The sequence below is a fragment of the Lactuca serriola genome, chromosome 7 (genome assembly GCF_051521515.1).
Source record: "Lactuca serriola cultivar US96UC23 chromosome 7, Lser_US96UC23_V15, whole genome shotgun sequence".
Taxonomy (NCBI): domain Eukaryota; kingdom Viridiplantae; phylum Streptophyta; class Magnoliopsida; order Asterales; family Asteraceae; genus Lactuca; species Lactuca serriola.
This window is the reverse complement of record NC_136414.1, coordinates 6418727-6429657: the sequence shown is the minus strand read 5'-3', so window position 1 is coordinate 6429657 and position 10931 is coordinate 6418727. Positions and strand designations below refer to the sequence as shown.

The 10931-nt window shown below is 32.7% G+C and overlaps 1 protein-coding gene across 2 annotated transcripts; it reads left to right on the top strand.

Moving 5' to 3' along the window:
• Positions 1-4407: 4407 nt before the first annotated feature.
• Positions 4408-8294, top strand: PMM (phosphomannomutase). 2 transcript variants are annotated; one of them, XM_079008968.1, is made up of 13 exons: positions 4463-4603; positions 4736-4869; positions 5543-5634; positions 5802-5846; positions 5961-6027; positions 6344-6420; positions 6578-6613; positions 7042-7097; positions 7181-7280; positions 7372-7467; positions 7575-7664; positions 7772-7823; positions 8062-8294. In XM_079008968.1, exons 3-13 carry the CDS (start codon positions 5560-5562, stop codon positions 8115-8117), a joined length of 750 nt encoding a protein of 249 aa, XP_078865094.1. In that variant the 5' UTR covers positions 4463-4603; positions 4736-4869; positions 5543-5559; the 3' UTR covers positions 8118-8294. The 2 variants fall into 2 exon arrangements, with proteins under 2 accessions (XP_078865093.1, XP_078865094.1); XM_079008967.1 differs by lacking the exon at positions 4736-4869 and having other exon boundaries at positions 4408-4603.
• Positions 8295-10931: the final 2637 nt, after the last annotated feature.

The window sequence follows — 10931 nt, the reverse complement described above, 5'->3', positions numbered from 1 at the left end:
TGGGTCAAGGGACTCGGCGAGTCCCAAGGTGGAACTCGGCGAGTTCTATGAATATGGCCTTAGACTCGACGAGTTGGATGAACAACTCGGCGAGTCCTATGAAGATTGCCTGGTACTCGATGAGTTGTTCTTCAAACTCGGCGAGTTGTATGAACTGTATTGTGTACGAAGGTTTAAGTGTCAGAAGTCCAACCCTTCGTGTTTGCACGTTGGATTAGCAATCTAACGTGTTCCGATAGTCCCAGAAACCCCATATCCTCATGAAGGATGTTCGGATAAGGATCTAGAAGCAAGTGGGAAGTCTGCTCGCATGGACTCGGCGAGTCGGATCACGAGTCGGTCCCATCGTCCCGAGTAGTGAGTTAAGGACGATTCAGTGAGTAGGAGGAATGGGGCTTGTAGAGTGAAACCGGGTTAGTGGAGAAGGGCTCGGCGAGTCGGTGCCATGACTCGGCGAGTCCAGTCAACTGGAAGTTGACCTCGACTAAGGAGTTGACCTGGGTCGAAGGGAGGGCCAGTCATCTGACCTAAGGGTGTGAATGAGAGGCTAACCTATGTTTATGATTTATAGTCGGAGGATTTCTGATTCAGCAGTCAGGCGCTTAGCAAGCAGACTTCCGCAGTTACTTTTGAGGTGAGTTACCTTCCAGTAGCGGTGGGTGTACGGCCACAATGCCGGCCCACCAGTAGGAGTTGTATGTAGATAACTGTCTCTGTGATATTCATCTAGGGATTACTGCTACCTGTGTTATGTTTATGTGCTAATATGATATGATGCTATGTGCTAGTGACAGTAGGGGGGAGATAGTCCCCCGTATCCGGTTGAGAGGACTGAAGGGGAGGCCAGCACCCAGGTATGCTAGGCAGTATCCGGTCGAGAGGACCGAAGGGGAGGCCAGCACCCAGATATACTAGGCAACATCCGGTCGAGAGGACCAAAGGGGTAGGTTGGGCACCCAGATATGCCTGACAATACATGTATGATATGTGGTTATATGGTATGTGGTACAATGGGGGAACTCACTAAGCTTTGTGCTTACATTTTTCAGTTGTTGTTTCAGGTACCTCTTCAGCTAGGGGAAAGGAGCCGGCGCGGTAGCAGCATATCACACACACTCTTGTTTTCCGCACTATGGATTTTCTGGGATGTACTCTAAAATATACTATGTTATTACCGGTTTTCAAACATGGAGTATTATTATGAAGGTTTTGTAATGATGTTTTTATGAATTAACCTAACTTAAAAATGAAATTTTCTGCCGGTATTTTTGGGATGTTACATTATGTAACTTGCAAGAAAAGCAGAATCTGAATTGATTAAATAATAGATTTAATCCTAATTCAAATCATTTCCTTTTATGCAACCAAGAGGATTTCATAAACCCTAGAAAGACTCCCAGTTTCGTTCACCCCTTGGATGATTCTAGAATTGCTTATTTTGTTCAAATATTGAACCATTACAATTCACCTATTGCACTTTTAATTAATTCCAATTAATCCCAAATTAATTCCAGATTAAATTCTAATTGATTTCTTATTAATTTATTAACCATATAAATTAACAAATCAATTATTTAACTATGGATCCCATGTTAATTTATTGATCACATGACAAGTTAAGATATCAATTATCTATTCCCAATTAACATATTAACAAAACATTTCTCTCTTTCCAAATATCATTTCTAGATATTTCTGGTTATGAGGGCAACCCAAAAGAACTTTGCTTTTTAATTTAAGTATATACCAATTTAGTTATTGACTTGGACACCTAATCCAACAGTATTCCACTTAGATAAGTCTATAACTACAATTGCAAGTATAACTTCTAAATCAAACATCAAATGGTGCTTACCAAAGCAACTCCAGACTTTGATATGATCAAATATAGGTCCTAAGATAAGTGATCAAAGATTCCTTTGTTCTTCAATATATCGTATGTACATGAGACATGGACTAGAATCAATCTCATAGTCCAAGATTCTATTTCTCGATTTCTTGATTTATGACTACTGAATTCAGACTACTAACTGAACACATCAATTCAGTATGGGCTCGGGCAAGCACTTCAGATGTTGACAACAAATCATATAGGGGCCCAAAGATATTGCTTTCCCGTTATGGCAAATGGAACAAATGAATTTCGACTCATATGTTTGTATCTTTTATTCACCAAATCATGCATGACACTACATTTTATAACATCACATTACTGATGCGTTTACATAACACTAATGCACAACCGACTTGTAAATTACAACTTATGTATCTCCATTTCAAGAATATAAGATATTATCGTTTCATAATTACTCATGATAAAATCCATGAAGTAATTCTCTGAGCGTGAGTTTATCCAGTACTCAAAATCTCCATTTTCTAAGTACTCATGAATATTGTAGCAACCATTGCAATGTCTAATCTTCATAGACAATCTACAGTTCAATTCATGACAACCTTAATTCACTACTTACTTCCAAAATCATAAGCGACTGTGGAATTTCGAATAATCAAATCATTTAGGAAGTAAAACCTGCAAAGTGAAACACAATAATAAACTAATTGACTATGGTCTCAAACATATTGAACATAAATAAATCTATATTATTTAATCTCCATAATAATTACGACTTTCTTCATTGTATAATGTTTCGAGTAATCAACTAACCACTTGAATTAAACATCAGTCATGTCATGTTATGAACATTCATATTATGCCTCTCTATGGTCATTCTTTTGTGAGCATATCAATTCAATATTATTCCAATGATGCTCATTTCACAATTCTAAATTCTTATCATTATCCAAGATGTGATGGAATTTCAACTTAACATCCACTAATCTCGTGTGATATCAAGATTCCAAAGTCTCAAAGACTCAATCTTTACATAATACCCCATTGGAACTTTGCCCAACAAAGTCGCAACCACGCCCCACCATGCCCCCACCCCCCAATGACACATGTCCTCTTGTTATTAGCTAGATTTTTTTCCACTATTTTTATTTTTTGAAAAAAAAAATCTGAAAAAATCAAAGTTCTTAAAATTTAATTCTCTACAAAATGAGCATAATCATAAAAATTTGAAAACAAATTATTTTTTATTTTTTTATGATTATAAAAAAACCTAGAAAAAAATTCTCAAAAAATTATAAAAAATTTAGGAATACTTCTACCCACTATACTAATGACTTTGTAATAATAAATTTTAAAAAATAAGGTGTCTTCGATACCAAAATCGATTTTAAAAAATTAAAAGTTTTTAAAAAAATATTGAACATATTATGATTAAAATATAGATGATTCAAAATATTTATGATTCAAAAATATTATGATTTAATATGTTTATGATCCTTAATTTGTTATGATCTAAAAATATTTTGATTCAAATATTTTATGATCCTTAATTATTAAATATTTTATGATTCAAAATTATATTATTAAAAAAAAAATATAATTATCCAAATGTTGTATTGAAAAAAACTTTATTTAATTCAATATATAAAGATCCAAAATCTTATGATTCATAAATGATATGATCAAAATTACTATGATTCAAAATGATATTATGCAAAATTTTATGTTTCAGAATGATATAATCCAAATTAATATGATCCAAAAATATATGATATATAATATCGTTATGATTTGAAACTTTTTATAATGGTTAAACAATACAAACTCGAAGCGATATTTAATTCAAAAAATAAAAAGAATAAAATTGAAAAAGAGAAAAAGAGAAACAAAAAAAATTGAAAAACTAAGTATATATTGATAATTTTTTAAAAAAACAAAAAAATAATTAAAAAATGAAAAAATAAAAACGAGAAAATAAAAAAAAAACTTAAAAACCGAATATACTATTACCTAAGAAACTTTAAAAAAAAAATTCAAAAAAAAAAAAGAAAAAGAAAAGAAAAATTAATTTAAATGACGTTCGTCGCACATGAATGTTCACTCGAGACCGTATTACGTTCCATGGATTGTGTCGTTTGCAAACGCGTCACGACGAAATAATTAGGTTTGACGTTTGTTACCTTGACGAAATAATTAATGATGAATAGTTCTTACGATTCCTACCAATTTTTAGGTTTACCGGATCTGGACCATAGGATAATAAATGTAAATATTGTTATTTTTATTATTTTTCAGCAAACTGTTTACGTCATGATCTTTTATGTTTTATAAGAAATTGACATGTGAAATTAACAAAAAGCAATGTTGGGCTGATTTATCTGCAAATATTAAAAAACGATTTTTTTTTAAAAGCAAATGGGTTATTAATTATGGAGTAGAAGAATGGAAGAATTGGCAGGTGGTTAACTCACCCTCACCAAAAAAAGCGCGTCGCATACTTAAAAACAGCACCCTAATTCTTTTTAAAGTCAATAAACACAGACTCGCTTCAACAATCGAATAGAGATTAATCTGTGGATCACTCTACACCTTTGAGTGCTACTTCACCAATCTCTCCTAACTTTTCCCCTCTTCATATCCCCCAAACCCCCCACGCAGATTAATATCCAGCATTGCATTTGGGTTGGGAGATTTGAAGCACGACAGCAGGATACATATTCATCTTCAATTCAATTCAATTCAATTTGTGCGGTAAGCTTATGTTTTGAACTATTTTCTGGCATTGATCTAGTATTTGGTACACATGATTAGGGTTTTACCATTAATCTTATCAACTAAGTTCCGATCCTGTATATATGTATCTGTTTATGTTTGTGAAATCAGGGACAAGTTTCTAGCATTTTGAACAGATCATGGAAGTTGGAGTAAAATTTTGAATCGTTTGGGCTCTTGCGAACAATTTGATTGTGCTATAGATCTATTGATACCTAATGGTTTCGGGGGTTATGAATCGAAATGTGAGCTACCAAATTTGAATCACTAACTATGTTTCATAAGAAACTTATCTAATCCATATAAGTAGTAAAAGTGAGAGATCTCTATCATTAATTAGGTAAGGAATTTGAAAATTCTAGTAAAGTTATGTAGTTTAGGGCTTTTGTTCGTCTTCTCGATTGATTTGATTGTGGATTCATGGTGTAGATCTCTATAAAACACCTAAGCTCGGGCTAGTACGAATTGAAATGTCAAGATCTAGATGAGATTGGGCTTGCATTCATATGGGCTCATGAATGAAAATCAAATGTCCTATAGGCTATAGGGAAACTTGTATCATTTGGTTTGCTGATCCAAAGATAGATATAGAAGTATAGATAAGTTAACTTCTTTTTGTAGATACCATACCACTGGTATTAAATTTAAAACCATCAATGTTGACAGATGGCTTTCGGTGGTTTTGTATTCTTGTGTCACTTTTATCGGTTGTGCTTGTATTATATATATTGAGTTGGATCTAAAAACATAGCACCATAGAGGCAAAATTCAGAAGGTTTGATACAACTCATGATTGTTGCATTGCATACTCTTTGATTTTATTGATATTACAGATCTTGATAATCTGTGTACATTACATTATATATGGTTGTTGTTGTCTTCATTTTATTGTATTTCTTTTATGATGTTTGGTGGCAGTAAGAGATAGACAGAGGATGGCTTTGACTTTGAGAAAACCTGGTTTGATTGCTTTGTTTGATGTTGATGGCACTCTTACTGCTGCACGCAAGGTACACCTTACTATTTCTTACTATCTTAACTGCATTTAAAGACTCTAATAAGTTTTCTTTTCCTTATGGAGATTGTTACTTTGTTGAAATTAGTTTAGATTATAGAATTGTTGTTTCATTTTGGTTTTACTTGCAATTAGTTTACAGTTTTTGCTTCAAAATTGCAGGGGATTACTCCAAATATGTTGAAATTCATGCAGGATTTGCGCAAGGTACATGAGTTTTATTGTTTGATTGATATGTTCTTTCTCTTTCGGCACATTATTTCAATGTCTTGAGTTTTTTTTTTTTTTTTTTTTTTTTTTTTTTTTTCTTCCTGCGTACAGGTTGTTACTGTTGGGATTGTTGGAGGATCTGACCTCGTTAAGATATCAGAACAGCTAGGGTCAACAGGTCAACTACAATATCTTTCTGTGTATATATATATATATATATATATATATATATATATATATATATATATATATATATATATTCCCACATTCCATATAGGCAGCTTATAAAAATATGGGTATTTGGTGGATAGATTAAAGAGGCTCTTAGATTCGAGTTCTTTATAAAAATGTTTGATACGATGTTTATTCAACAATTCCTTCTTTATTATGAAAAAATCCGTTTACTCTTTTGATGGCTACTTTTAGTAACATATATTTTTTATAATTTTTTTTGTTACGTATGAATTAACAATGTAGCTCCAATGTGTATACAGTAATTAATGACTATGATTATGTGTTTGCTGAGAATGGGCTTGTGGCCTACAAGGAAGGAAAGCTACTTGGAAAACAGGTAGTATTATATTCAATCTTCAGAATTTCAGTTGAAATATTATACAAATTACATTATTTAGACACAAGCTGAGTAGCTTTGGTGCACCGAGGTTCTCCTTATGTGCCTTTTTGTAATTTAATTGATCAATTTTCCCTGATGTGTTATCTCTTTACAGAGCTTGAAGACTCATCTAGGGGATGACAATATCAAGGTAAAAAGATTTTTTTTTATGGATCCACGAAGTGTTTTTAGCAATTTAGGGGGTGTTTGGATTATTGCCTTTGAAAAATAAAAATTAGATAATTAGATGTTCAGTTAATCAGTTCATCAGTTGATTGAAGCTATAACATGAGGTGAATAATTTTACATTTTTTTCTTCATAATTTAGTGTTCTTATGAAAACTGCTTACTTACCTCTCCAAATACGATATTTTGACCTTAAATAATTAAAAAAAAAAAACACTTTTACCAGTGTAATCAGTATTTGGGATGATGGAACCGAGAAAGGAATGGAATTGTTCATTCCATTAGAATGAAAAAAAAACTGTTTGTTTTATTTGATGGAATGGAATACAATTCATATAGAGTTTTTATATAGTAATAACTAAGCATACATTACATGGTATGAATATGATGCAGGAGTTTGTCAATTTTACCCTTCATTACATTGCTGATTTAGATATCCCGATAAAGAGGTGAGAGTTAAAACCTAAATTCTTTCAACAATTTATCATTTTTTTAATAGCATCTTTATAGAATTAGAGCTTCTTAATTTTAGGGGAACTTTTATTGAGTTTCGAAGTGGGATGATCAATGTTTCACCAATCGGCCGAAACTGCAGTCAAGAAGAACGTGATGAATTTGAGAAGTATGATAAGGTACAAAATCTTCTTGTTAGTTATTCCTTTCCAACAATAATCTATATTTCCCTAATAGGCTTTTGATAATAAATCAAATATTGTATTTTAGGTTCATAATATACGTGAAAAAATGGTGGAAATTCTTCGAGAGAAGTTTGCTCATCTTAACTTAACCTTTTCAATTGGTGGCCAAATTAGCTTTGATGTAAGTAGATTCTTACACATGAAAACATTATTTATTATTTCTTTATTTAATATTTTTGTTTGTTTGTTTTTTTTTTTTTTTTTTTTCGGAAAATGCTTTTGATATAGGCTTTCCCTCAAGGTTGGGACAAAACTTATTGCTTGAAATACTTGGATGAATTTGAAGAGATTCACTTCTTTGGAGATAAGACTTACAAGGTACTTCTAAAATTAAAAAAAAAAAAAAAAAAAATCTCTGTTTTTTTTTTTGGTGTTTTAGAATACTATATATTTCAAGTATAATCTTCATTAACTTTTTTGATTAGGGGGGAAATGATCATGAGATTTATGAATCTGCACGAACTCTTGGTCACACAGGTTAGCTTCATTTACAATTTTTAATATATCAAATAAAATATGATTTTCACACCATGAAAGTTGCATACAGTTTAAAGAAAGTGTTTAACTAGTGAAATATCTAAAACACCCCTTAGTTTTTCAAACTTAAAGATTCTTGTGAGGTGAACTCAAATGATACAATTAATTTATTTCTACTACCAATGATGGGCAAATAAGTAATTCAACTTATCAACCGTTTGTTCTTTGCTTTTTTCAGTTTCGAGCCCTGATGATACCGTGAAACAATGTACTAGCCTATTTCTCAACAACTAAGTTTGAGTGAAGGGGACAAACATGTAATTTTGGTTTTTGTGAAACTGTTTTAGGAAGCCAAGTCCTAATATGTTGTAATCTTTTTGCTTCATAGAGATCGTCTACATTTTATATATTTGGTTTTCGTAATTATATATGAAATTTAAAATATGATGAATGCATTTGGTATTAAAGAGATGTTTGGTTTGCATAATATTTTTGAATATTCACAAGTAAAACTCCAAATGTGTCGTCTCTTGTAGATTTTGAAGTTTAAAATTCAAGTGTCATTATTTAATGACGATATAAAATATGATTTTGATTAGGGATAATGTCACTGTAGCACATGGAACTTTTAACATTTGGCTAATTTGGCCCTTAAAGTTTTTTTTTGGTACATTAGACCATTAAACTCGTAACTGACCTTTTAATTACACCATTTTAGAAGGTTTCCCGGTTACAATGCTTATGTGGCACGCTGATGTGTCCAATAAGCTTACGTGGTCCAGTTGTCGATACAGGCTTATTAATTGAAACCCTCATTCGGACCTCCTTTCAATCTTTACTTACCCTTCTCTGAAAAGTCAAAGACTTCTCCCTCCCCGACTATTTCCATCCTGAAGAAGAATGTCTTCGAGCTCATCGACGTCAAGGAATCAGCTACAAGTCACTCATGTTCAGTCGCAAGAAGGGGTAAAGGTTTGTGATTGTGTCGTTCCAGCTAAAGAACGAACCTGTTGGAAAATAACAAACCCTGGGAGGCGATTCTGGAATTGTCAAAACAGTATTGTAGGTCCCGATTCTCTTGATTTTGATAAGTTAGTATTTTATGGTTTGATGTGTTGTTTCTATCTGTAAAAACGACAATGGTGTATTTGTATTTTGTTTCATCTGTTAAAAACCCTAATTTTATTTCCTTCTTGACGATCACTGTGAATAAAATCCATTTCGCTGGTACATTAAAGGTAGTTGATTTGTGATTGTCAGTCAAACCCTAATTTTATTGTCTTTTTATAGACTAGGTTGAGGAAATGTAGCTTCTTTGAATGGAAAGATGAAGAACAGGCAAACGGGTACTACAAAAACCTGCTATATTCTCTGAAGCAGAAACTGGATGCCAAATATGAAATGTCTGAGATGAACAATTTGAGGAGAAGGATTGCTGAAGTGGAGTTTCTGCTGTCACAGGAGCAGTATAAGGTGGCAAAGAGTGAGAAAGAAGTTCATGATGCAATGAAGGCAATAGGCAGGTACAGGATGATAGTTGCCCTGTTGGTTGGTTGCTTGGCCCTATGTGTTTTGAAGTTAGGGGGTCAATGTAGTTAGTTTGGTTGGTTAGGGTAAGCTTTTGTTTTTTTGGGATCCCTTGTATTTTTTGTAAAGGCAGACTAGAAAGTCAGTTCCATAAGGGCATTTTGTATGTATTGAAGCTAGTTTTAGTTATAAGTTGGGGTTATCAACCTTAATGTGTTGATGTTGTAAGGTGGTAAGTCCCTAATGAAAGGGCATATGATAAGTAATGTAAAAAAAATATTCAAAGTCCCAATTGTAGGGCTTTTTGTATAATCAGATGATGTTTATCAAACATATGCATGGTCTATATTCCTAACAAATATATTTAATTAGGAAGTGGTCCATGTGGAAGTACACTATGTGTATGGGGACCATTTTAATAATGAAAAAATGGGACCTGTGAAGCCATTAAAAAACCAAATCCGGGGCCATATAAAACATCCCCATGCATGCACATTATTCCAATTTTTTCCATGCATAAATATTCAAAGTCAAATGTTATGATTTTACTTAAAATGGTAACATACTTTCATACTTCATGTCATACATAAATAAATGACCAACATACCCTTTTCTTGCATACATAAATAAATGACCAACATACCCTTTTCTATCATACATAATTAAATGACCAAATTACCCTTTTCTTACATACATAAATGAATGACCAAATTACCCTTTTCTGTCATACATACTTAAATGACCAAATCACCCTTTTTCTTGCATACATAAATGAATTACCTACATACCCTTATCTGTCATCAATAAATAAATGACCAAATTACCCTTTTCTGTCATAAATACGGAATGACCAAATTACCCTTTTCTTGCATACATAAATGAATTACCTACATACCCTTATTTGTCATCAATAAATAAATGACCAAATTACCCTTTTCTGTCATAAATACTTAAATGACCAGATTACCCTTTTTCTTTCATACATACTTAAATGACCAAAATACCCTTTAATGTCACACATACTTAAATATAAATTACCAACATCCTATTACATAAACTTTAAATATAAATTAACATCATCCTATTACATAAACTTAAAATCCAATTTATCATCATCCCATTACATAAACTTTAAACACAAATTACAATAAACACTAATCAATTACAAGAGCTTTTCCCTTCGAATTTCCTGGATCATCAACACCACCAATTGTTTTGCCTAATTTCAGCTTCAGTATTCTCTCTGACTTTCTTCTCCTTATCCTCTTCAAAATATCTGAAATTGGCCTAACACAAACCTGCTGAACTTGGTTAACAGGAGCAACCTCCTGAACATTACCATTATCCACTTGGGCATTAGGATTAACCTCATCAACCTCCTGAACATTTACATTATCAACTTGGATAACAGGATCAACCTCCTCAGCCTCCTCATCTTGAACAACTTGCTCAACCACAACAGCTTCCTCAACCACATCAGCTTCCTCACCCATAACACCCTCATCACCTTCATAACTTCTAGATGGAGTGAATTGCACATATTGAATAAAATCCCCTGCACTACTAGATTCAACATCAGTA